This window comes from Carcharhinus amblyrhynchos, chromosome 4 (genome assembly GCF_965287045.1).
Source record: "Carcharhinus amblyrhynchos chromosome 4, sCarAmb.v2.hapA, whole genome shotgun sequence".
Classification (NCBI taxonomy): domain Eukaryota; kingdom Metazoa; phylum Chordata; class Chondrichthyes; order Carcharhiniformes; family Carcharhinidae; genus Carcharhinus; species Carcharhinus amblyrhynchos.
The window spans coordinates 24,004,453-24,031,738 of record NC_137327.1 but is presented as its reverse complement, the minus strand read 5'-3'; the positions used below and the strand labels follow the sequence as shown (position 1 = coordinate 24,031,738).

The 27,286-nt window shown below is 42.2% G+C and overlaps 1 protein-coding gene across 4 annotated transcripts; it reads right to left on the bottom strand.

Annotated features, from left to right (window-relative positions):
• Positions 1-180: 180 nt before the first annotated feature.
• Positions 181-27,286, bottom strand: mvda (mevalonate (diphospho) decarboxylase a). 4 transcript variants are annotated; one of them, XM_080186839.1, is made up of 10 exons: positions 27,181-27,286; positions 24,599-24,669; positions 22,059-22,173; positions 18,718-18,864; positions 17,801-18,000; positions 15,417-15,491; positions 14,135-14,350; positions 8,510-8,625; positions 4,250-4,358; positions 181-2,883 (listed from the first exon to the last, which is right to left on the bottom strand). In XM_080186839.1, exons 1-10 carry the CDS (start codon positions 27,248-27,250, stop codon positions 2,809-2,811), a joined length of 1,194 nt encoding a protein of 397 aa, XP_080042965.1. In that variant the 5' UTR covers positions 27,251-27,286; the 3' UTR covers positions 181-2,808. The 4 variants fall into 4 exon arrangements, 2 of the variants coding, with proteins under 2 accessions (XP_080042965.1, XP_080042966.1); XM_080186840.1 differs by lacking the exon at positions 181-2,883 and having other exon boundaries at positions 8,510-8,621; XR_013886454.1 differs by lacking the exons at positions 181-2,883; positions 4,250-4,358 and having other exon boundaries at positions 8,520-8,625; positions 12,994-14,350.

The following is a 27,286-nucleotide window of genomic DNA, read 5'->3' as shown; positions in this document are numbered from 1 at the left end:
TGCAAACTCCGCACAGATAGTGACTCAAGCCAGGATTCGAACCTGGGTCTCTGGCGCTGTGAGGACACAGTGCTAACCACTGTGCCAGTATGTGAGAAAATTGAAAATCTGTGCGGTACAGACATATACTTAGGGTGATAGTAACATGAAGCCATTTAAAAAATAAATTTATGCTGGATTTATTATAAGTAAACAATTTATTTTCTGAACAAGCTCACAGAAAGCATTGTTTCAACACTTAGAGAATATTGGACGTACATCTTATGAAACACACTTCCCCAACAAAATTAATGAGTTGCATGAGATTAGAACATTGCCTTTATTGCGGTTGCCAAACTTTGAATCCATCCCAAACTGATGGAACAGCAATCTCCTCTTTCTGCTGCCTGTAAGACTATGTAAAATGAAATCACAACCTCATGCCTACTGACTGTGAGCATAAAACTGCCCATAAAACTGCCAAACAGATACCAAGTGTGAAGGAAGTGAAAAATGATATTCTTCCGAGGTTGGCATGAAAGTACATTTTCAACAATAAAGAAGCTTTTCTCTGCATCAAGGTTGTGCTACATTTGGCCTGGAAGTACCTGAAGTTAGAACTGGGTTTTGGAATTAGGATGTTCTTTGCTTAGTAACTGACAACACTCCCCTCACCTGATGTTTTACTTTGATTTCGGTATAGAAATACATCAGGAAAAATGTAAGTTGAATTAATTCTAAGAATAAATATAAACGAAAACCAGGCATAATCATAAATATATATCGATCAAGCACTGTGGTAATCTGGAAAAGATTATTCAATCAATGCTGCTACACAATGTCCGCAGCTTCTGTATTGTATCAAATAAATTGAAATTCTGTTTGGTTTATACAATTGAAGTTAGTAAAGCAGTGTTGGAATTAGGAGAAAATCAGAGAAACACTGGAGGAATCAATGCGAGGTGCCTCAGTGGCACCGTGTGCAATTAACGTGCACCAACTGAAGGTAGAACATAGATTCACTATCATAAATCCCCAGTTCTAAATCTGAAATGAGTCCAATATTAAGTCAAAAAGTGGAGGCAAGGGATTTACCGCAAATGGTACTGAAGGCACAGGGAATTCAGATGATGAATGAACCCAAATTCTCAAACCCCAACACTGCCCCCATTCCCTAACCACAAGCATACTCTCCCAAAAATAAGTGTCAAAGCTCTGAGATCAGGTTGATTGATACACAGTGATGGTTGGTTGGTGAGAGGAGGGTACTTGTAAAATACTCTAATTAGAAAAGAGGTAAGATAAAATGCAGATAAGCTTTAAATCACTAGTAACAGATGAAAAATGAGTAGAGATATATCTAAGTCCCAATTTAGTCACTAAAACATGCAAATGTACTCCAACACCACCCACCCTGCCCCCTCGCAAACTCCCCAACTGCAATGATGTGCTGACATCTAAGATACAGCTTTTCTTCCATTGGCATTATTAGATTTCATTCCGGACCAGTCACATCTCAATCTTTTCATATTCAGTTAGTTTTGAAAAGGGTTTCAAGTTCTTGGAGTTTCTGATGAGTTTAAGGCCCAGCTTTCTGTAGCTGTTGTGTCAAGCCACACGTTTCTGAGGTTGATTTGGTTTGCAATGAATCCCAAATTTGGGTAAATGTAGTGCATTGATTCAATAATTACAGCAGGTTTAAGGGACAATGGTCAAAAAATAATAGGTAGGATTTTACAGCTTTACTTGTCCCAAAACTGTAAAATCTCGAATGAGGTCAATGATGGTGGGGGTGGTGGGGACGCGCCGTTAAATTCCAGCCAATTTACATCTATGGCATTTATAATTCTAAGATGCAAATCTCACCTGGATTTAGCTTTCAGCATTTTTAAAATTCATTAGTGGAGCACGGGCTTTGCTGACTGGCCAGCATTTATTGCCCGTTCCTAGTCACCCTTGAACTGAGTGACTTGCTAGCCCATTTCAGAGGGCAGCTGAGAGTCAACCACATTGCTGTGGCTCTGGAGTCACATGTCGGCCAGACTAGGTAAGGACGGTGGATTTCCTTCCCTAAAAGGACATTTGTGAACCAGATGGGTTTCTCCTGACAATCAACAATGGTTTCATGGTCCTCAGCAGTTTTTAATTCCCGATATTTTTCAAATTCAACCCTCTGCCATGGCTGGATTCGAACCCACTATTGATAACAATGACATGAATTCAAATATACAATGAGGCTATGGAATATTTTACATACATTATTTCATTAAAACTGGCAAGAAAACATCTACACATACTGCTAACCAATTTTGTTAATCAGTGCTTTACATCTGAATGAAGCATTTGTCATCAATGTTATCTATTCGACATTCAAATCTGAATGGAAACTAAATGATCAGCTTTTGAAATGAAGATTTAAATGGATTTTATCAGAAATCAAATTACATTAAACTATATTGGATAAAAGATAACACTTCACAAACACAGTAACCTTTATTACTGCAGAGTCAGAGACAAAAAATGTACTATTAATTGAACCAAGATCCAGGTAATGGGAATTTTAAATCCTATTACTAGGCCAGGTACATTGGTATATAGGCAGAGTCCAAACCACACCTCAAATTTCTGCCAAAACCTGATTTTAGTACTTTACTCAGAAATCAGGCATCTCACGTGCCAAAAATTGTACAGAAGAACTGTTTGTACTTTGTTGATACAAACTGAAGCCAGAGATGATCTGCATGTGCAATATAATGCACAGAAGCAAATGCAATCAGTATAAAGATCTTACAGCTCTCCATTCAATTGCAGAAGAGCATCTTTCAGGCACTATTGCTTGGGAAGTCCATCCTCTCCAAGTAGGTGAAGGTTGGTGTCTTCTATCAACTGTGGACCTGGTCCTACCTTTGGAAAGAAAACCCAGAATGTCAAGACAAATGCTAAATTCAGAAAAGAGCAAAGCATGAAATGTTTTGCATAGAAACATTTGGCCATCAAGCTTTCTCCACCCAGCAAAGCAATTTTGATCGCATTTTCAAGGATTCATTCCAATTTATCTAACTGGGAGTAACAGAAGTGGGGTAAATAACCTCATGTCACCTATTCAAGAACAGAAACCAATGAATTCCTTCCAATTCAACAACAAAGTGGAACTAACTAACATTGTTCAACCTAATTGACTGCATTCTGTTCAAAGGATTCTTTTACCAAGAACAGGGATGAATGTATGTTAACAAAGAGACAGTTCATAGAATTGATAAAACATGTTTAACATCGGGGATGAAATGTTTTGAATGCAGTAGGTTAATGAGGAAGCAATAAAGGCATTAAACACAATTTTTCTGATGTGTAACAGGACCTGTGGAGGGTAACTGATGGTACACCACTCCTCAAAGTGGGGTTGGGGGAGGAAGCAGTATTGATCCATCAGCCTGACCACAAAGTAACTGAATACTTAGAAAACATAAACCAATTAGGGAAAGATGGTGCCGCAGAGGTAGTCCTGGAAAATGCGCACTCAACATCAGAATTATAACAAAGTAAAAGTCTGAGTTATAGGGAAAAAATAAAGCAACTGGATTTTGTGCCCTCTGCCAATGGCGTTTAAAGGCTGAGGGGGTGGGGGGGATGCTTGGTAAGTGCAGTGGCTAGTCTGCCCACTGCTTACATACCACCTTGCCACCAATGCAATTATACCAGTCATGAGAGTGGCACTGATCTACCTGCCAACTGGTGGGCCAAGTAATTCGCAATTAAGGGTCTCATGGAGATTTAACTGGCAGTGGGAGAAGCTTATGTCCAGTGGTCAGCCTGGCAGTTTTCCTTGTGTTGGTTGATGTTGAGCTGGGAGATGTCCCTTCTTAATAGGCTGTCTGAATGAGAGGGGAGACTTACTGTTCCTAAGGGGTGGAAATCTTGCCGCCAGCCTTTTATTGGTGGAGTGGCTGTTGAATGGCTGCAGGGCAGCTGGTGGCCAGTTTGGTGGGCTGCCCCCTCCCACCCACGACCTTTTAGCTGGGGGAGGAGTGGGGTATCCAAGCCTCACAAAATTCAGGCCTGTGTTGTAGCCTACTGAAAATTGTTCAAAGTGACAAAAGGAATAGACAAGACAAACATTCTGATCGGGAGGTATCAAAGACAAGAGGTCACAATATCTAGATAAACATTTGCTCCATGAAAGAAGGAGATTAGACAAAACCTTTCACGTAAAGAACGGCATCCTTAAACCAACCAGCAAAACAGCAATGAAGATATTGCATTAAGCATTTACCCGGGTGTTGATGACATATTGAATTCCAGCCTTAACTGGTTCCATCTGGATGCTGGACTTCAGTTGCTCTGGCACAGATACCGAATTTACTGGCAAGCCTTTAAGGAATCTAGAAAAAGATCAAACTCTTACAAAAGAGAAATAAAACACAATTCCTCAAAATGTCTCAGTTCCCTCTTTCACATTGATTCAGACTCCACCCGTCATCTGCACATTTTCATCAAAATCAGTCAGTCATTCAGCTAAAATGAAATATTTAAGAAAAGGAATCAAAAGGCTGGAAGTGTGGTCCAGGAACGCAATTTCACACTGACTGGCTAATTAATTATAAGAAAACAAACCAACTGAAAAGTCTACCTCTTTAACATGGGCCTGGTTTTATTGTGCAGTCTGTATCCCGTAACATTGCCTGGATTGTGCAATGTTTTGTATTTCCTCATAGTTTTTAATAAAGCTTTCTGCTGCAGTTTTTATTGTAAACCTCTGCTTTTCCTTTGAAATAGCAGCAATCAAACTCACTAACAGCCCCAGTGCCACTGCTGTTTTATTAGCTCCAGCATTGCTGGATTGCTTTTAATAAAATAATCTGTTTTGCAGTTTGTATCTTCCAGTAACTCCATTTGTTTTTCTTTCTTGGTTATTTTTAAGTCTCATTGTGCAATGACAAAGTCTCTTTGCATTTAAAACAATCCTCATTTCTTTGGTCATTATATTTTAGTACATTTTTTGTCACAATGCTATTTCCTCTTTTTTAGGGATTTTACTTTCCTTTTTGTTCAACTTGGGATTTCTTTTTCCGTGGCCCCTCCCTCCATCACCACCACCACCACATCATTGCACCATCTCCTATGGACCCACAAACCCAAACTCCAAGTATAGCCTTTTGTAAACTCTGGGGGTGAGGGAATTCATTTTCAGGCATGGGGTCCCATACCTGTTGAGGCCCCATTGGGACTGGCCGCACAACAAGCTTTTGTTGCAGGTCCAAGGGGCTAAATGGCCTGCTCCTGCTCCATATACAATCCCATGACAGCAGTTGCAAGCCCCCCTGTGATGCATGACCTGGAAGCCAATGTTTTCTTTCCCATTGCAATATCTGAGTGCTCCAGAGGAACTCAGCCTTTGATCCTGAGATCCATGCTTGCTGCCATACAGGCTCAGATTAGTGCCATCTGGACCTCAGAGCTCAAAAGGGCACACAGGGGTCTCACAGCTGGCCAACAATTTGTTTTCCATCAGATAATGAGAGCTGCTGAGACACTTCTCCAGGGAACGCCAGTGGATCCGTGGTGCACGAACCTGCCCTCACTGCTGCCAGTCTGCCAGCAACCTTACTAGTGCCCCTTAGCCAGCCGGCCTTTTAAAAAGCCCTGATTGCCCTTGAGAAAGTAGTGGTGAGCTGCCTTCTTGAGCCACTGTAGTCCCTGTAAGGTAAATACATCCAACTGCTGTTAGGGAGGGAGTTCCATGATTTTGATCCAGTGACAGAGACGGAACGCTGATGTATTTCCAAGATCAGGATGGTGAGTGGCTTGGAGGGAAACCTCCAGGTTGTGCAGTTCTCATGTGTCTGCTGTTGTGTCCTTCCAGATGGTAGTGGTTGTAGGTTTGCAAAGTGCTGCCTAAGGACCTTTGGTGAGTTGCTGCAATGCATCTTGTGCAGTGCTGCTACTGTGCGTTGGTGGTGGAGGCAGTGAATTGCTGTGGAAGGGGTAGCAGTTCAAATGGGCTGCTTTACCCTGGCTGGTATTGAGTGTTGTTGGAGCTGCACTCATCCACGCAAGTGAAGGGTATTCCATCACTCTTCTGAATTGTGCCTGCTGTGCATAAAGTTGTGAACCAGATGGGGTTTCGCGACAATCAATGACTTCATAGGCATCATTAGACTTCTAATTCCAGGTTTTTACTGAATTCAATTCTGCCATGATGAGATTTGAACCCAGGACGCACAGCATTACCCTGGCTCTCTGGATTACTAGTCTGCATCAACACCACTGTGCCACTGCTTCCCCCACAACACTTTTCTAATCACACTTTGTTGAATCGAAAGAACAGAATGCCTTATTCATTTATCATCTATTACACTATGTTTGCAACCCTGACATCCTTACTGGAATTTGACTGCTGAATGCCAAGAACCTTACGATTATTATATACTGTAATGTAATAAATACTTTGCAGATAAAGGGGACTGAGTCACGTAGAGCAGTACAGCTTCCCAATTGTTCATTTGAGAAAGGAATTTAGTATGCAAAGAGAGAAAACCACCTGGACTTTCAAAATCTGACAAGCAGTCATCGGCAGATGGATAAATAAAAGGGTTCTGTTTCCCGGCAAGTATCCAAACAAATCCCTTTATTTATATCAACATAGCTTGAAGTGAGGGGGAGAATTAAAAGACTGATACGCCCACTTAATAATTTCCATAAACCATCTGTTTGGGGAAGATATTTTTCAAGCTTCAGAATTGGAAATATGGATGTATTTCATTGATCAAAATTTACCTTGAGATGGTGCAGAGGGGGAAAACAGCACAGTTCTGGGGACAAGGCATTTTAGCTAGCGGTTAGGATGGAGAAGCTGAGGTTGTTTTCTCTGCAGCAAAGAAGACTGAGGAGAGAGTTGATGGGGGTGTAAAAGATTATGACAAGTTTAGATAAAATAGGTTAAGAAAATCTGTTCCCATTAACTGTTGGCACAAGGACTACAGGATATGGATGAAAGGTCGAAAGGGAGGGGATTCAAAGGGGCTATGAAGAAGAATTTCTTTAGGCAGCGAGTCATAATTACCTGAAACTTGCTGCCTACAAGGATGGTGAAAGCAAACAATCAATGATTTCAAAAGGAAATAGGATAGGTGCTTGAAGGAAATAAACTTGCTAGTCTATGGGGGATAGAGTAGGGATGGGGCTGAGTGGATTTCTCTGCAGAGAGCTGACATTGAGTCGATGGGCTGAATGTGCTGCCATCAATCTATAACCCATATAGTCACACGATTAGTGATTTACAACTGAGTTTTGGAGTTTCAAATATACATTGTGATGATACTGTGCCTTTCAGAAATGTATTTTAATCATGTTTCTCTGCAGGATGTTTTGAGCTGTCCCTGGCATTTTATTGGAGCTGTTCTATCCATAATTGGTATCCTCTATTGTTACTGAAGCAGTACAATTGGTACAATGTTTGTTTTAATTGGAACTAATGCAGTGTTCTATTGTATTAATGTTTCCCCGGGATTGCAGAGTAGAGCTTGATTGGGATGATTGACATGTCAGGTTATCTGACTGGAAGCTACTAAAGACTAGATTTACTTCTCTGTTTTGGTGCCTTGAGGATATATCCTTCTCTGAAAACTGTTTAGATTTCTGTCCATAGGTATTTAAAAACTGGAAATCTAGAATCATGTGAGCTGGCTAAATCTGAAGACGGGTGTATGTCTATGGGGGTAATGCTTTTAAATTGGAACAACAGAGATATCTGGCTGTTAAAAATTATACTGTGTCATGTTTAAGTCTTGTAATTGGTTAGAGTTATGCTAATTCTTTTAGTTATATTCTAACTGCATCCTTAAATAAACTCTGTTTGATAAAAGCTTCCAGTGGGTCACTGGAATCATACCTGGAGTGAAACACCTTATGCTCACCAATGCCAAAATCAAACGTAAAACTTAGGATCTAGGCTAACTTCACAAAACACCTTGAAGTCTTTGGCCTGGGCCTTAACTATATATAGACTGGGATTTTCCAGCTATACCCTGCTGCTGTTTTTCCAACAACGGAGGCAGTTCACTATTGGTAGAAGGTCCTACCTAAGTCAATGGCCACTTGCATTGCTCGCCACTGGGGAAGCCATCACAGGACGACTTCCTACTGGTGGGAAGGGCTGGAAAATCCCACCTGTAGAATGCTGTGTCACGTCAACTTCCTCCTGCGCCACAGCAATATTTGTATTTAATCACTCTGCAATTTTCTTAAAGCGGAAGGAGCTTGCGCAAACCTGAGCTAGTACTGTCAGCCACGTGCTCAAAACCAGTCATGACATTTGGTATTTGAGGTTGAGGAAATTTCAGGAACCAGACAGCTAGAAATTTGTAATGGAATGTTGAAGCTGTAGGCTCGAGAAACATTTTCTCCTCCTTCTATACGATTTTAACAACGGCTGCTAAAATCAAAGTTTCCCTCAACAGATACAGGAGACAAAAGAACAGATTTTCACCATGTGCAACAGTGCAGAACTTTACATTAAGAACACATAACTCACTGTTCTCCATTTTCTTCAGGAGGAAAATAATGTTTCACAACTTCCACAAACTCATCCACATGCTGCTTTCGTGTATAAATGACTGCATTGGGACCCGCATCAAATGTGTATGCTACCTAATGTAAACAAAAGCAGATGAAAAACAAACATGCTCCACATTTCATCACAAAGCAATGAAAAACCCATCTAAATAGAGGCAGTAGGGGGCGTGAGTGTGGTTGGTGGCGTTACGGCAAATAGGGTCCAGGTGAAGGCTGGGATGAAAGCGCTTTATCTGAATGCAAGAAGCATTCGGAATAAAGTGGATGAGCTGGTGGCACAGATCGACACAAATGGATACGATCTGGTGGCCATTACAGAGACGTGGCTGCAAGGTGACAGGGACTGGGAGCTGAATGTACAGGGCTATCAAGTGTTTAGGAAGGATAGGCAGGAGGGAAAAGGAGGGGGGCGTAGCTCTGCTGATTAAGGATAGCATCAAGGTGGTAGCAAGGGATGATATTGGAGCCAAGGAGCAGAAAGTGGAATTGTTGTGGGTGGAGATTAGGAACAGCAAAGGGAGGAAGACGCTGGTGGGTGTCGTCTATAGGCCCCCGAATAATGATCTGGAGGTGGGGCGGGCTGTTAACGCACAAATAAGTGCGGCGTGCAGGAATGGGACGGCCGTAGTTATGGGGGATTTCAATCTGCATATTGATTGGTCGACCCATGTTGGACGTGGTGGGCTCGAAGAGGAGTTCTTGGAATGCTGCCGGGATAGTTTCCTGGAACAGTGCGTGTTGGAGCCGACGAGGGAGAGAGCTATCTTGGATCTCGTGCTATGTAATGAGGCGGGTAGAATTAGGGGCCTTGCGGTGAAGGATTCTCTTGGGGAGAGTGATCATTGTATGGTGGAGTTTCTGGTGCAGATGGAGGAGGAGAAATTGGGTTCCCGGACACGCGTACTTTGTTTGAATAGAGGGGAGTACGGTAGGATGAGAGAAGAATTGGCGAATGTTGACTGGGGGAGCGCGTTGGAGGGAGGGTCTGCTGAGGAGCAGTGGAGGATCTTTAAGGAGATCTTTCTTGGTGCTCAGCGGAAATTTATTCCGATGGTCAAAAAGGACCGTAGGAGGAGAGGTTATAAGCCGTGGATAACGAAGGAGGTGAAGGAAAGTGTTAAATTAAAAGCGGAGGAATTAGAGTAGCTAAGAGTAGTGGGCGAGAAGAGAATTGGGAGAGGTTTAAATGTCAACAAAGATTGACAAAGAAGTTGATAAAGAAGGGTAGGAGAAACTATGAAGCTGGGCTAGCGCTTAATATAAAAAAGGATAGCAAGAGTTTTTATAAATATATAAAAAGGAAGAGGCTGGCTAGGGTGAACGTTGGTCCTTTAGAGGATGAGAAAGGGGACTTAGTGGTAGGGGATGGGGATATGGCTAAGGTATTGAATAACTTTTTTGTTTCTGTCTTCACGGAGGAGGACGTGAATAATTTGCCGGGTGTTAGCGATGGAAAGGTGGTAGGACTGGAGGGTCTTAATGACATTACTGTTACTAGAGAGGCGGTGCTCGACAGACTGGAGGGGCTGATTGTGGACAAGTCCCCAGGACCGGATGGAATGCATCCGAGGGTTCTGAAAGAAATGGCGGAGGTGATAGTGGATGCCTTGGTGGTTATTTTCCAGACGTCGCTGGATTCCGGGGAAGTGCCGGAAGATTGGAAAACGGCTAATGTTACGCCGTTGTTTAAGAAGGGTGCCAGGCAAAAGGCGGGGAATTATAGGCCGGTTAGTTTAACGTCTGTTGTAGGTAAAATGTTAGAATCCGTGATCAAGGAGAAAATAGCGAGGCATCTTGAGGAGAATTGTTTGGTAGAGCAGACGCAGCACGGTTTCGTTAAGGGGAAGTCGTGTCTGACAAATTTACTGGAGTTCTATGAGGATGTGTCTAGGGCGGTGGATAGAGGAGAGCCGGTGGATGTGGTCTTTCTGGATTTTCAGAAGGCGTTTGACAAAGTACCTCACAAGAGGTTATTGCAGAAGGTCGAGGGACATGGAGTTGGGGGTAGGGTGTTAGCGTGGATAGAGGATTGGTTGTCAAATAGGAGGCAGAGAGTGGGGGTCAACGGGTGCTATTTGGATTGGCGGATGGTGACTAGTGGAGTGCCCCAGGGGTCGGTGCTGGGGCCTCAGCTTTTTACCATTTATATAGATGATCTGGAGGAGGGAACCGAATGTAGGGTGTCGAAATTTGCTGATGACACCAAGATTGGGGGAATGGCAAATTGTGCAGAGGGTGTGGAGAGTCTGCAGAAGGATCTAGATAGGCTGGGCGAATGGGCCAGGAAATGGCAAATGGAATTTAATGTTGGCAAGTGTGAGGTGGTCCACTTTGGTAGGAAGAATGGTAGGAAGGACTATTACTTACGGGGCGAAAAACTGCAGCAGGCGACGGTGCAGAGGGACCTCGGGGTCCTTGTGCATGAGTCGCAAAAACCCAGCTTGCAGGTGCAGCAGGTGGTCAGGAAGGCGAATGGGATGCTGGCCTTCATAGCGAGGGGGATTGAATATAAAAGTAGGGAGGTCTTGCTGCAGCTGTATAAGGCATTGGTGAGGCCGCAGCTGGAGTACTGTGTGCAGTTTTGGGCGCCGCACCTGCGCAAAGATATTTTGGCCTTGGAGGGAGTGCAGAGGCTGATACCGGAGTTGAGGGGGTTGAGCTATGAGGAGAGGCTGAATAAACTAGGCTTGTACTCATTGGAGTTTAGAAGAATGAGGGGAGATCTCATTGAGACGTATAAGATGATGAATGGGATGGATAGGATAGAGGTGGAGAGACTCTTCCCGCTCAAAAAAGACAGTAGGACTAGGGGGCACAGCCTCAAGATAAAGGGGGGGCGGTTTAGAACGGAGTTGAGGAGGAACTTCTTCACTCAAAGGGTGGTGAATCTCTGGAATTCTCTGCCCGTTGAAGTGGTGGAGGCTGCCTTGCTAAATATTTTTAAGACGCGGGTTGATGGGTTTTTGATAAGAGAGGGGATTAAGGGTTATGGGGAGAGGGCGGGAAGGTGGAACTGAGCCACGACAGATCAGCCATGATCTTATTGAATGGCGGGGCAGGCTCGAAAGGCTAGATGGCCTACTCCTGCTCCTATTTCTTATGTTCTTATATTTTTGGGATATTATTAATTACTCCTTTTATGGCAAGGTTGCAGTTCATTCCTCAGTTTCTACTGCACACAGAAGTTTATTTCAATGTTCTTCATGAACTAGAGGGAGAAATAATTGTGTTTATAATTGGTGAGCAGTTACAGTGGATTGCATCATGTAAGTTGACCTTGTTTTTAAAATGACCCAATTATTTTGGCACTAAAATGCATGTTTGGGCCTATTGTTAGCATATAGTCAACTCCCCATTTTTCTGATAATTTAGGGCTATACTGTCTTTAGGAGTTGGTCTCAATATTTTAGCTGAGATACATGTTCAGGGTTATATTCACCTTTTAATTGATACACGGGATCAAGCAGGCAACACGGACTGTGCTGCCAAGAGGGTGAGCCGAATCTTCGGGGCTCACCAGCTGCAGGATCGGGGCTGCGCAGTAACACAGCAGATAGCACTGCTGCCTCACAGTGCCAAGGACTTGGGTTCAATCCCTGGGTTGGGTCACTATCTGTGTGGAGTTCGCACATACTCCGTGTCTGTGTGGGTTTTGTCCGGGTGGTCTGGTTTCCTCCCACGGTCCAAAGGTGTGTGGGTTATGTGGATTGGCCATGCTAAATTGCCCCTTTGTGTCAGGGGGACTAGCTAGAGTGAATGCATGGGATTATGGGGATAGGGCCTGGGTGGGATTGTGATCGGTGCAGACTCGATGGGCTGAATGGCCTCCTTCTGCACTGTAGGATTCTAGGATCAGAAAATCCTGCCCGATGTGTGGGAGATTAAGATACGTCCAGGCAGAGCAGACTATATATGGTGACCAATTAACAGAAATGGGTCCTTCTGAGGCACCACTGGCAGTTCACATCTTTTGCTCGCATGTAAGTTGACACCTTGTTTTTGGAAAGATTTTTGAAAACTTCAAACGTCAACTTCTATGTTATGATCGATGGTATTTTAATGTAAGAGAAAAATTGTTCCATTAGGTTCCAAATAGATTAATTAAATGCTCATAACCAGTTGAATTCCTATTATACTGAAATCCACGGACTATCAGCTGGATTACTGTCAGTGTATTTCTTAGCTGGCAGGACAGGCAATTCTTTCGAGTTATATAAAACTTGCATTTTAAAATATAAGCTTTTTGAAGGAGTTATTTGGTGCAATTTCTCCACCGTAAAGTAAGGTAATGTACAACTGAATCTACATGAGATAACATGAATTTGTAAATTACTTTGTATTTTAGGAACACTTAGCTCCAATAATCAGAGCCTATGAACGTAGGCCACAATGCACAGAGTACAGGTATAATTTATACTTGCGTAAACGATAAGCTGTTCACACCCTTTATTTTGTTGTTTCCTGCTGTGGCTAGGACATACTGTGTGTTTGTCCTCTGGTGAAATACTGTATGAAGTTCCTTCAGAACATCACAAGTTACAACTGACAAGTGCAATACGCCACCTAGAGTCAAGCACAATAAAATTCCAGCCACATAATTGCAAGCGAAGACAGGAATTGGGAGCTAAAAAGCCTTCTGTATTGTCACATTCTTTGACCCTCATCCTTGGTACAGAACAATGTGTTTTGACTCTACACCTTCTTAAAAGTTATCTCGCTGACAGCGTTTTGTTCTATACTGTTCCTACGAAGGTTCTATAAAGTTGTAGTTTAGAGAGGGGGTTGGAATGGAAAAGGAAACAAACCCCAGAAGTGTCTTGTATGTAATGTGTTTGGTGATTTTATACATATGAATCAACTCTTCCTTCTTGCTAACAAATAGGATATGAATGCTTAAAATGAATAGAAATTACAGAACATAAAAAATGCAGAACATTTATATTAATCAATACAATTTGGCACCAATTATTATTATTTGCTATTTCTATTCAGATTATCAGTTTTGACTTTAAGGATATGCTAATTTGAGCCACAGAGTAGTCACAAAGAAATTAAATTCTGTAAGTGCTACGGGCTGTTTTCCTTTGTCCAATTGAATATTCAGTCTTTTACAAAAAAGTTTTTTACATTATTTTTCAAGATCAAACAAATTGCCCAATGTCTGTGGAGTTTAGCACATGCTCAAAATAATCATTATTTTCAGAGCTGGTGTCAAGAAACATAGACATTGTCCCTGGGATTTAGCTAGGGAGAGGGATTTTTTTTAAAAGCCTTTGCTGAATGCATTCATGTCCATTAGGGTCTCACATTTTTCTTGGAGTCAGACAGGACTTTTATCCCTATTAGATTTCAATTCAGGCTCAAAATTGAAAGGATATTACAACACTTTGGAATAATGTGAAATGTCCTAGAAGCTAGCTGATTAGAACCAGTAAAAAGCTAGAAAAAGGCAGCTTTCTCAATTCTCCAACAAGTGTTCATGTATTACCCTGAGTTTGGGAAATGAGTGGAGTTTAGAATAGCTGCATATACAGGGTTTTAAGTTGGACACAGCTACTGGTATGGAAAACTGTCCATGTCTTACCCGTGTCTCTTCAAAGTGGGAGTTGTATCTATGTACCAGGTTAATGATGCGTTTGGAAATATCATTGAGATAGAAGATTGGAGGGAAGGTGTCAAGGCATGTTGCATGAAACTGATTACTGTCCTTCATTGTCAACTGTCCAAAGATTTCAAAATCTTGCCGTTTGATCGCTTCAATCATTTCATTCATTCGTTTTGGAACAATTTCAGTACGGTACTGAAAAACAAAAGGTGCAAAATCCCTTTCAGTAATGAACTGCTTTCCTCTACTTATCCTTCCAGACACTCACTCATGACCTTCCATCCTCCTCTTCCAATTGAGAAGCAAAACAATTCCAGACCTGATCCATAACCTGCGCCACCAATCATCTCTGAAAAGTCACAGATTATTTTCTTTACTTCGTTCAAGGGACATGGAAATCACTTGCTGGGCCAGCATTTATTACCCATCCCTAATTGGCCTTGAGAAGGTAATGGTGAGCTACATTCTTGAACCATTGCAATCCATGTGCTTGGTATAGGTACGCCTACAGTGCTGTTAGGGAGGGAATTCCAGGTTCTCAGACAGTGAGGCAATGACGATATATTTCCAAGTCAGGATGATGAGTGGCTTGGAAGGGAACTTCCAGGTGGTGGAGTTCCCAGATACCTGCTGCCCTTGTCCTTCGAGATCGTAGTGGTTGTCGTAGCATTTTTTTAAGGAACAAGTTTACTTGTGTCCTTACAGCATAATAAAATAATTAATTTCACAATGAGGAATCAATGGTTGACTCCAGACCAGAAAAAAGGCTTGAAAATCTCCCTCTGTAAGTATAAAGTCCTAAGTGGTGCAGGCCTAAGGGAGATTTCTTGAATTCAATTTCACAACATTCACATGGTGAAATCTGAACTCAGTTGCCGGTGCCGTAGCATAGCTGTGAGAATAACATAATTAACCATTATTGCCATAACCATTAGTCATTTTGGGCTCCTATTCAACTTCTTACCACCAATTCGTGTTATGTTTGGGGCCCTTTTTAAATAGCCCCTTCTTTTACTAGGCCATTTATACTGAATCCCTTTTCAATTTTCTTTTAATACAGAGGGCTGTGAGCATTTGGAATCCGTCCACATTTGAAGACTAAGTTAGATAAGTGGTTGAAAAAAAGGGAAATAAAAACAAATGGAATAGGGTGAGCGTGTGGGATTAAGACTACAGCTGAGGCGGAGGACTAGTATTGAAATGGAGTGACTGAGCAGAACAAGATTACTAATACTCCAGCTCAAATGAATGAATTTCCCACCTTCAACAATGGACTGGTCTTGACACTGGTTTGCATCCCAGCAGTACTACCTACAGGCTTTTTTTCCGCACTGACCTAGAAAAGAAGCAAAAAGGAGCTGAGCTTCCAGACACTTTCATTACCACAGGAGTTTGGTACACTTGAAAGCAGGCCATTTAGAACATGTTAGAATCAGAAGATTTTAGATGAATCTAGGTTGGCCAGAGCATGACAGCAGATGGTTATTTTCTTAAAACTGAGTTTAGTATAACTGTAGTCTCTAAAGTAAGATTGTAATGAAGGCAAAGAAAGCAAGTCCATGGAGAGAAAGAGCTACATAAATAATTTTCTAATGTATAGGTATAGGGTGATCTTTACATGGCAACATGTATTTGTCCACTGGAGGGCTATAACAACATTTATATTTCAACAACAAAACAACTAATGTACTGATGACACTAACAGTCACAAAGCTGAAATACATACCTACTGAGAGTAGTAGCTACTTAGGGCCAACATTAGGACTGTTGGGAGAGAGGGAAAAATGAGGCAAATTGTAAAGTGCAAAAATTCAGATAGGCTTTAGCACCTCAGATATAGATCTGTTGAGTTGATGTTTGAAATTGTTGCTTTTCATCTTTCTTTAAGACGATAAATAAACTACGATATATTAAAAAAATTACTTCAGATTGAATAATAATTGATTATTTAAAAGCCACCAAAATAAAAAATGCTGGAAAATCTCAGCAGGTCTGGCAGCATCTGTAAAGAGAGAAAAGAGCTGGTGTCCAGACGATCTTTTGTCAAAGCTAAAAGGCATAGAAAGTGGAAGATATTGATACTGCAGGATGGGGGAAATGAAAGATGAGTCACAGCCACAAAAACAAGCGGAAAGGCTGATAATGACAGCACATAGAGAGGACTGACTGATAACTGATTGTTGTATGCAACAGAGGTATATGATGTTTGAAAACTAGACTCAGTGAAGTTATTGATTGAATCACTTGTAAGCTGATTCACATTTTTTGGGTTGCTAGGATGAAATATCCAGTAACATTAAACAATTGTAATAAGGTATACTGGTCAATTCTCTAAAGAGTTGAGATGGCGGTGAAGCAATTTCTTTCATGCTTCAAGGAAATAGCAACTAGTTACCCTTGAGAATCTTGGCATAATACAAAGTTCTCTGTTAGTAATGTGCCATGTTTAAGGGTCCTTTATTAACAAACGAGTATACAGGTGCAGCCTTTGCTCCCTTCTCAAGATATGACCAGTCCTATTGTATCTCTTCTATCCTGTGATGAATATTTACAGCAAAATAACATTAAAAAAGCACTGATGCTTTCTTACACCAAACACTGAGACAAGCATTCTGCATATTACAACAACAAAATGTGGAAGGAATTCCATATTCTTCTATTAATTACAAAATTACCAAAGCAATCTGTTCATTCACTCACTTTCACACATGAATTACTGCATGCTAAGAAAATGGTGACTAGTGCAGTTTGTAATGCAATTGTTTCTCCCAGTCATCACTACTCACTGATCAGCAACCATTTGATAATCCACCCCTCCAGCTATATCTTTCATTTCTATGATTTGTATGAATATTGCTGCTTTTTTAAAAATCATCATTCCCTGCTCCTATTATCTAGTCATCCGTTTGCCACCTAAATCACAGACCATGACTTATTATATTCCAGTCACCTCTACCAGTGGGCGGCACATTGGTTAGCACTGTTGCTTCACAGTGCTAGGGACCTGGATTTAATTCTTGGCTTGGGACACTGTCTGTGGAGTGTGTACATTTTCCCTGTGTCTGCATGGGTTTTTTCCAGGTGCTCTGGGTTTCTTCCAACAGTCCAAAAGACATGCTCCTTAGGTGCACTGACCATGCTGAGTTCTCCCTCGGTGTACCTGTACAGGTGCCAGAGTATGGCAACTGGGGGATTTTCACAGTAACTTCATTTGTGGTGTTAATGTAAACCTACTTGTGACTAATAAATAAATAATAAACAAACAAACCCAGCTCTATTCCTCCTTCTACATTTTTGTTCATTGCTCAGGCCTGGCAAAAGTTTATATATCTGCAGTGTTAACTCTACCCTTTCTCCACACGTTGCCTGACCTGCTGAATCTCCCTAGCATTTTCTAATTCTTTTTCAGTGCCTTCTATGCTCATTTCAAACAGGGTGGCTAGAATGTTTTACATTTTCACAGAACACCCAATTTTCCACAACCTACTCGAAGCTATTAAAACATTCTCCAGCTAATCATGTGTTTGAAGTGAAAAAGAATGTAGGCAAGTGTAATTGTTAAAAGGACAGTCTCCTGTACGCATGCAAAACTAAGACACGTACCAACTCTATAGAATGACTTCGTTCAGGTTGCCACAGACTCACCACTAGTATAAGAATTCGGAGCTCTGGCCAGTGAGTTTCTGGTTCAATCTGCTGGGCAATGCTATCGCTCCCATCCTCTTTCACTCCCATTATCCACTGCACAAACCCTCCGTACATGCTTCTACAGGCACTGCCTGATCCCTGGCGAGCAATCTCTGACAGCTCTCCTTCCAAGCCATACAGCTTAGCAAGTGCGTAGACTGCAAAGGAGGAACATCAGTTGGTAAAATATCAAAACATAGGAAGAAAGGCTTACATTAATATAGCGCCTTTCATGACAATTTGATGTCCCAAAGTGCTTTACAGCTAACAAAGTACTTTTGTAATGTTGGAAATGGGGCGATCAATTTGCGCACTGGAAGTTCCCATGAACAGCAAAAGGATAATGCCAGATAATCCACTTTGTTCAAATAATGTACATTCAGGGATAAATATTAGCCAAGACACCATGATGATTCCCCTGTTCTTCTTCAAAATATTGCCATGGGTTCTTTTACATTCACCTAAGTAGGCAGAGGGGACACCTTGGTTTAATGTTTTATCACAAAGACAGCACCTCTGATAGTGCAGCTCAATACTGCACTGGTATCTCAGGCTTAATTTTTGTGCTCAAGTTCTGGAGTGCTAATACTTTAGTGCAGTACTAGGGGAGTGCTGCATTATTGGAGGTGCCTTAGCATCAATTTTGGAAAAGTATGTATCAAAGGATTAAAAGGAAAACAAAATTGAATCATATCAACTGTTTGAACTTAAATTGTTGTCAACTGCTTGTGAGGCTGTAAAGATGTAAACGAGGTCCAAAATCTAATTTCTGGACAGCCTGGGACCTCTCTATTCTGCTGCAGACTAATTCCCACCCCCATTTTACCTGGAATGCATGTTACAAAGGTCTATGTTTTGTCTCCCAACTTGCTTACCCAAACAAGCATAACCTGCTGCAGAGGATGCAAGACCTGCAGCTGTAGGAAAGTTATTTACAGAGCAGATATGAATTTTATGGTGGAGTGTTAATGTGTTAGAATTCCCATCACCACTGCTTCTTCTTTTTCTTGCCAGACGACGGACTGAGGGAAGGAACAAAGAAAATTCCAAATTCATGAATATTTGCAGATCCAAGTACTTCTGTAATTACAAATCACATTTTAATTATTTTAGAAATATGTCCAGAACCAACCCATGTTAAGTTACATATTCTGTAAACACTGCCAGAAACAGTTGTGATGCAAACAAAGAGCACCACATATTCAATATTACCACTGAATCGCTTCTGTTTAATTACCATTTTTGGGCTGAGGTTGTGTATTTTTCCCTTACATGTCTAAGAAAAAATATGATTGTTAGCAGCCTCAAAATATGTTACGGACATACGAACTGCTGAAAACGTATTTTTAAATGGATTTTTAACTGGTGTATGATTATAACCCAAGGATTGCCAATTGACTCCAGGGAAATTCTAAATTGATACAAGATCTCAATAGGGTCATCTATGCAACGGCGGAGGTCTAATAAAGTACAATAACACACCAGTTTCAGCACATTTTTTGAGCTATTGATTGTGATAAACTTGTAAATATTGCTTGAGACTCAATGAGTGGAATTCTCCCAACCCACCCACAGTGGGTTTCGTGGGGGCAGGAGCAGAGAATCCAGAAAAGTTGGAAAATTGCCAGTGTTAGAACATGGGCCGGAATTCTCTGACCCCACTTGTGGCTGAGATTCTCTGGTCCCACTGCAATGAACAGAGGTTTGACCAAGCGCCTGTTCTCACTGGCAGCCGTGGTGGGATATCCCACACCGCAGAATTCCGGTCAGGTTGCAAATGTCCCTGTGGCAGGTTGGTTTTCCCACTGTCTGTGGCATGAACGCTATTTGCATTCACTCTCATCTCATGATGCTCCTTAAAACAGCTGCTGGCCAGAATTTCCTCACACTTTCCAATTTGTGTCACACTAGCGGGAGCGAGAAATGATGTCAGCCTCAAACCCATTTGAAAAAGACTGGCATGCACAAGGTGAACCTCAGTTCACTTGAGACTTCGAGCTGAATCTAACATACATAACCTACTCGGCACAACACCTTGTTGCTCCTGTTGTGCTGAATGCCTCTCTGCTGCAGCAGACTGGTTTGTGCCATTCAGCTCCAGCCGAGCTGATCTTGAAGGACAGCATGGTGCTGCGGGTCTCATGGACCCTACCCTTAGATCAACAAAAGTTCGGTCGTGGGAATGATGCAAGGCGAGGGTGGGGCTAGCATGCACAAGGAGGGAAAATGGGGAAAGAGGGCTTTGCAGAAGTCACAAGGTGCAGAGATTCCTCCTGTGAAGTGGAAAGGAGTCGCAGATGACAGGCAGTCCAGGTGATATGTAGACCTCACAGACAGAAGCCAGAGAGAGACGGTGCAGAAGAACAACAGGAATGCAACAGGAGTAATCATTGGAAGCATGGTGTACCTCAGCTGCAGCAGGGGCAAAGGATGTGTGCTCCACAGGAAAAAAAACACAACTGGGTATGCAGGACCGTCCTAAAGTCAATGACCCTGGACTTGGCAGGATCTGTACTGAGCTGCAGAGGGAACTGTGATGGTCACTGGGGGTATCTGCAGCCTATAAGAGGGAACAGGTAGGCATTTTTGGGGGTGGGGGGGTGGAGTGGCGCAGGTGAACCTTTCATGGAGGTTTCAACTCAGTACCTTACTTTGCACACCGCCTCCAGTTGAGGCAGGTAGAGTCCACATGGGTCATGGGCGCTTTGCAGGTGATAGGCTTGGGGTATGGGGGAAAAAGTTTAAATGTGCATCGCTGGACCATGGGGTCCACAATTTATGGGGTAAGCTGGAAAATGGCTGGGTGGGGCGGGGGGGGTGTTCTATCTGCACATAGTGGAGCCTCCAGGTAAATGGTAAATCAGAGGCAGGTGGATAGTGAAGAAGGAAAGATCAAACTGGGTCCTGAAGTACAGGTGTAGCAACACAACTGTGAGGTCGAAAATAATTGCCCTGTGCAAAAACAAAAAGTAAGATCAGTTCATCTGGGAAGGATATGAGGCAGTGTGGAAGAGTCAGTACACCGAGATATGGAGCTCCTTCTTGAGATGCATACTCACATTTTGGTACCATTACAGTGGACAGGATCCAAGTCAGTTATAAAGAAAGGAACTGAAAGCCAATTATTTCAATTGGCGCTGTTAAAGGGATAGACAGAACTCACTAGCCTCACATCAAAGTCTCAACACTGACAGGTCATATGGTTGGAATGCAGCGTTGGAGAGTAAAAGCAATAGTGAACGGAGCAGAGGCACATCATATCAGCCACCCCATTAGTAAAGGACAGGTATGGATTAACTAACCAAATGGATTCCACTCATTGGCCACAAGCAACTGAAAGGTCATTGGTATGCCACTTCAAAGAATGGAGGAGTGCAGAGCTACTTTGGTTTAATCATTTCATTCACACATTATCACTCCTCAGAAAGCTTCAGATGTCACATCTCTGGAATGAAATATTGTGTGCTAATATCTCAGGAGTAAGGCTGTATCAGACACAAAGTCAAGGCTCCCAGGTTGTGCAGCCCCACATCTCCCACTGATCTCTCAGTCACTTTCTGCACCTTTTAACCATTGTTCTCATCAGTGTTTACTTTCAGAGAGAAGGCAAAAGCACTAATGGATCCAGGGCTCAATGCTACATTTTTCAGAGTCCTCATTAAAGGAAGACAATAAAGGTGCTGGTGCACTCAGCTCCAGCTGGAGGCACCTCTTGGGAGACATCGCCAAGGGGTACCTAGACATGAACAGGAGGCCAAGGAAGAGTGACCCAGCAAGTGGAGGCAACTCGCCACACTGAAGGTTTATCGTCAGGCAATCCTGCGATTATCCAGAGACCTTGTATATCACATATATCGTATTCTTTGTGAAGATCTGACGTCATGTGAGGTTGGAGGCTTCCCCCCCTCCTAGTGACCTTGAAGGCGACAGCAGCATTTAATTTCTTTGTGTTTGGATGTGTACAGGGATCAACAGGGGAACTGTGCGGCATCTCTGTCTGTTATCCATAACCCCCTTCCTCAAAAATCCCTTGTTTTGGCTTGCTATTTGTACCAACACATAGCTGACTTGTACTAAAGCAGAAAGTGTGCATTGACATATGGTTAACATAGAAAAATCAACACCTTATAGTACAGGTCAGGCATGAACAGAAGATTTTCTACTGCTATAGTGCGATTTTCAGAAACCTTGTTTTGATTGCACAATGGATACACACTTTCTCTTAAGCAAGACTGCAGCCTTGGGTGGTTGATGTTTTCCTCTTTTCCATTTAGCCATATTCTATCCTCATTAAAATCTCGACTTGCAGCAACTGAGGTTGTACTTTTTAACTAAAATCACAAAAAAAGGAAGAATAGGTGAAGTGAAATTAGGAAAATTTGTCACAAGGATGCCATTGGATTGCATAACCATTCACATAAGTTTATGTAATTTCATAGTCAACACTGGGAAAAATTTTAAATCATAAGTTTTGAATCAACTTTTCTTGAAATACTTGCAGCCCTGTTATAGTTGTACGCTTTACAAGGGATATTCATTAAAATACTGTACTTTGGTACTAGTGCCAAGGCTTAAACATATTTCAATCTAACAGGGTGTACATTAAATTTCTGATGGTATTCTTAATATCAATATATCTGACCAACCTTTGTAGGAAAGGTCATATTTGATAACTAACTAATCTACAAACTAGTATGTGCAAAGATCGAGTAATCAAAGCACATTAGTCAATTAACCCAATATGATAACTATAAAGCAACAGGTGTGAAGTCAGTCAAGATTGAGCAGAGACAAGTATGCATAGAATTAACAATTATCAGAGCAAGTCAGAGGCTGGGAATCCTGTCTCACCTCCTGACTTCTCAAAACCTGTGCCCATCTACAAGGCACAAGATAGAAGTGTAATAGAAAACTCTCCACTTCCTTGAATGAGTGCAGCCCCAACACTCAAGAAGGTCGAAACCATCCAGGACAAGGCTGCCCGCTTGAATCATACCCCATTCACTCCATCCACTGCCAATGCAGGTGGCAGCCATGTGTACCATCTACAAGATGCACTGCAGGAACACACCAAGATTCCTTAGACAACATCTTCTAAACCCACGACTACTTTCATCAAGAAGTACAAGTATAACAGGTGCATGGGGACACCACCACCTGCAAGTTTCCTCAAAACCATTCACCATCCTGACTTGGAAATATATCGTTGTTCCTTCGCTGTCACTGGGTCAGAATTATGGACTCTCTCCCTAACAGCATTGTGGGCGCATCTACACCAAATGACTGCAGCAGTTCAAGAAAGCAGCTCAGGGAAAGGTGGGGGGGGGGTGTGAAATCAGGATATTGAATTTGATGATCAGCCATGATTAAAATGATCTAGTCCTGCTTCATGTTTCTTACCACCACCTTCTCAAGGACAATTAGTAATGGGTAATGAATGCTGGCTGAGCCAGCAATGCCCACATGCCACGAATAAACAATAAAAAAAACACATTTTGTAAATAGACCAGTCTGCAGCTAGTCTCAAAGGATCCAGAACTGAAACTTACATCTGAATGCTGCTCTTATTCATTAAAAGCCCACTACAGCAAAGTAATACAACAAGTACTAATCCCAGGTACTAAGGACAGATTTTATTCCTTCACAAAAATATGGAATCTTCAAAGGAAGAGCATCACCATCACCAAAACATTTAACTTTATACATTCTCAGGTGAGGAACCTTCATTAAAGAAACCAAACTGAATTTCTTCAGAGATGAGTACCAGGTAAGCTACAGAACTACATTTGGTACCACTCCATTCAATGTCTTTTTTTGAAATCTAAAAAAATTTCTCCTCCTCAAGCACTGAGGCTTGCTGTAAAACTATCAATTTTTCAATCATGTGGCCATTCTGTTGGTGTAAGGTTAAAACTAGGAGCAAAGGTATGACTGCTACTGTCATGACTGAGTCCGGACCGGTCCTCACACACACCTACACGGTTCCCAGCAGGTGTCACTACGTAACTACCCGAAGGCAAACCCTGTTCAAACTTGTCTCTTGTCTTGCTCAGGGGCAGAGGCCAGTAACGTTCATTTGTTGCCCTGGATGTAGACAGTTAACCCAACAGAGGCCAAGGATCATTGTTCCTTCGTGAGATGGGGGCATGGCTGGCTAGGTCAGCATTTATTACTCACCCCTAACTGCCCTTGAGCTTTGTGTATGATTTAGAAACACTATAGAAGGCATCTTTGGCCATTAGGCCATTTGTGGATTTCAGTGGATCTCTTTAGCTGGAAGTTAAAGCAAAGCGCTGATGTTAAACAAGAACCGGGTTCAGATTTGAAACATAGAAAATAGGTGCAAGAGTGATTCAAGCCTGCACCAGCACTCAGTATGAATCATGGTTGATCATGCATTCAGTATCCAACTCCCGCTTTCTCTCCATACCCCTTGATTCCTTTAGCCACAAGGGCCATGTCCAGCTTCCTCTTGAACATATCTAACAAACTGGCTCCAACAGCTTTCTGTGGTAGAGAATTCCATGGGTTCACAACTCTGAGTGAAGAAGTTCTTCCTCAGCTCAATCCTGAATGGCTTACCCTTTATTCTCAGGCAGTGACCCCTAAAGCTGCACTTCCCCAACATTCTTCCTGCATCCAGCCTGTCCAGTTCCATCAGGATTTTAAATGTTTCTACGAGATCCCCATGCAAATGCTCTGGCACCCACCCAACTCTACCTTGATCTGTTAAAATCTTACAGTCTCAAACCTTACCTGATCTTGGTGTAGAGTTACACTTAGTGAGGAGTTAATTGGCAAAATCAGCTCTTCATCTCGTTTTCCCCCTATATGCAAGAAGTAAAATAGCTTTAGATTCTCAGCAGATCTTTCCTGGTATCTACTATAAATTTGTTTTTGCACCAATTTCTATTTATGTCCAATAGTCTGACTCTCTTGCTTTACTTTGAATGAAACAGATATAGATTATCATTATAAACTCACTGACACCCTGTGCAGGATCTTCCAACCTCGCTCACCCCAAGGCCGGAAAATCCCACCCGAGGTCAACAGGCCTTTGCACAATTCTGTCTGGCCACTACAATTCCCATGGTGGGCGGGATAGGAAAATTCCATTCCCTTTGTGCCTTTCTTGAAATCTTCTGAACCCATTGTGGCATTACTTATAGATAGAACCCCAAATGCTCCATTAATATTGGCCTCTGGGGGCTCACCTCATCAACATTCTTCAGGTCCCAATCACATCCCCTATAGCTGACCCTCCAGTGCTCTAACAGAAGGGCAGTAAACATCCCTCCAGAATGTCCATTTACTTGTGAGTGAGACCCATCCCATCTGCAACATTATTAGGGATGACTGCATTGCATTCTGAACTTGAGATGTTCAATTGTAACTCTAATCACTGTCACACATTAGCCTCTTCTCCCAACTTCTCTGCTAACTCTCCTGCTTTAACACTCTCACCGTCTTCCATACTTCCTCAAAATTCCTTTAAAGTCCTCATTTTCTACCACTACACCTCAGGTTTTCACTGACCCTTCTGCCATAACCTTTACACTTAGTGACCCTGTCCCATCTCCTCTGAATTAATTCACTTCTCTCCCTCCATAAATACTTTCTTACCATATTCACAGCCAGCCCTTTGATCATGCCATCTCACTGGATCTATCAATTCCCATGATCTTGATTGCAGAGAAGGCCATTTATAATCAATTCACTGTTTCCTTCACCACACACATCATCTCTCTTTCAAATCTGTTTCTTCCCATGTCTACTGGAAAAAATCTTTTCCTTGCCTCATGTACAACTGCACTTTCAAACTCCCATCCACTTATTCTTTCACAATCCAATCACCATGATACTGTGTCCATTCATCAGCTTCTCCACCCTTACCTGCACTGCTGATACCTGTCATGTCAAAATGTTTCCATTCTTGAACTATCTCATTCTTCACTTCCTCATGTACAAATGTGCAGCCTTAAACATATCTAGTGGACAACTGGCTCAACCACCCATCATCAGATCTGGTTGGTCCACAGAAAATGCCATCAAGCCTTATGAAACTAATTCAAAATCATCTTGAAAAGCAACAATAACCTACAGTTTCTTTTCTCCACTACCAGGTGTCTCCTTAAAACTTCTCACCATCCCTTTATCCTTGCAAAGTACCATTCCATCTTCAATCTCCCATTCCAGAGAATGATGACAATTCAATACAAACAATGAAAAAAAACAACTGATCAACAAATCACTTCTGATTCTAAACATCCCATCAAGATCATGTAGTCACCCTGTTTTGAGCATAAAAGAAACTGTCTGCAATCCACACCAGAAAGCCATCTGCATTGCTGAAGTAACAATTTGGTATTTGGCAAAGCCATGTCCTTGACATGTACTTGGAATGTGGGTGAAATTTTAAATATTAATTTGTGAGTCAATTGCCACCAACAATCTGTCCTGGTCCCTCCACATTGACCTAGAGTTAAGAAGGCTAAGGGAATTTGGCATGAGTGCAAGATGCTACAAAGGATTGTGGACATAGCCTAGTTCATCACGCAAACCAGCCTCCCATCCACTGAGTCCATCAACACTTCCCATTGCCTTGGAAAAGCAGCCAGCATAATCAAGGATCCCAAGCACCCCGGACATACTCTCTTCCACCTTCTTCCATCAGGAAAAAGATCAAAAGTCTGAGATCACATGTCAATCATCTCATGAGCAGCTCCTTCCCTGCTGCCACAGACCTTTTGAATGGACCTATTATATATTAAGCTGATCTTTCTCTTCACCCTTTCTGTAACCGTAACACTATAGTCTGCATTCTCTCTTTTCTTTCTCCTTTATGTATTCTTGGAATTTTTTGTCTGACTAGCACTCAAGAAACAATACTTTTCACTACATCCCCATACATATGGCAATAATAAATCAAATCAAATTAAGCAGATCCCACCAGGCAACCTGGCCGGGGGGGGGGGGGGGGGGCGGGCGCTGATATTTTGAAATGATGAACTTCATTTTACCCCAGTTCAAGTTAGGTTAGGTTACAGCCACTGTTTACCCTTTACAGCTACTGTTAACCCCTTACAGCTACTGTTAACGCAAAGCGACTGGACAGGTCCCACAGTGCAGAAAACCCAAATTCAGCAGTTAGGTCAGAGAGCACTGCACACTTTACAGTTTAGAAAAGACATAACTGCAGGCAAGCAGCAAATAAAGCATCATAGAAGTTTAAAGCACGGCTATTCGGCCCGCTGTGTCTGTGCCAGCTCTTTGGAAGAGATTGTCCAGTACTGAGGAGGGTAAGGACCCAAAAGCCGGGCTCAATGTGGAATACTCACAGTATTTAATGACAGCAATGTTGACAGGAGCTGCGCAACTCACCAGCACCATTCTCTTATCCTCAGCCATAAGAGATACAGCACCAACCACTACCAACACCTCTCC

Excerpts from the sequence above, each read along its gene's own strand:
- mvda (XM_080186839.1), bottom strand. The coding sequence starts at position 27,250 with ATGGCTGAGGATAAGAGAATGGTGCTGGTGAGTTGCGCAGCTCCTGTC. Across the intron at positions 22,174-24,598 it reads TAACTCTACACCAAGATCAG|TTAAAAAGTACAACCTCAGT; the intron begins GTAAGGTTTGAG and ends TTGTGATTTTAG. Across the intron at positions 18,865-22,058 it reads GCAGTCTTGCTTAAGAGAAA|TCCGTCGTCTGGCAAGAAAA; the intron begins GTGTGTATCCAT and ends TCCTTCCCTCAG.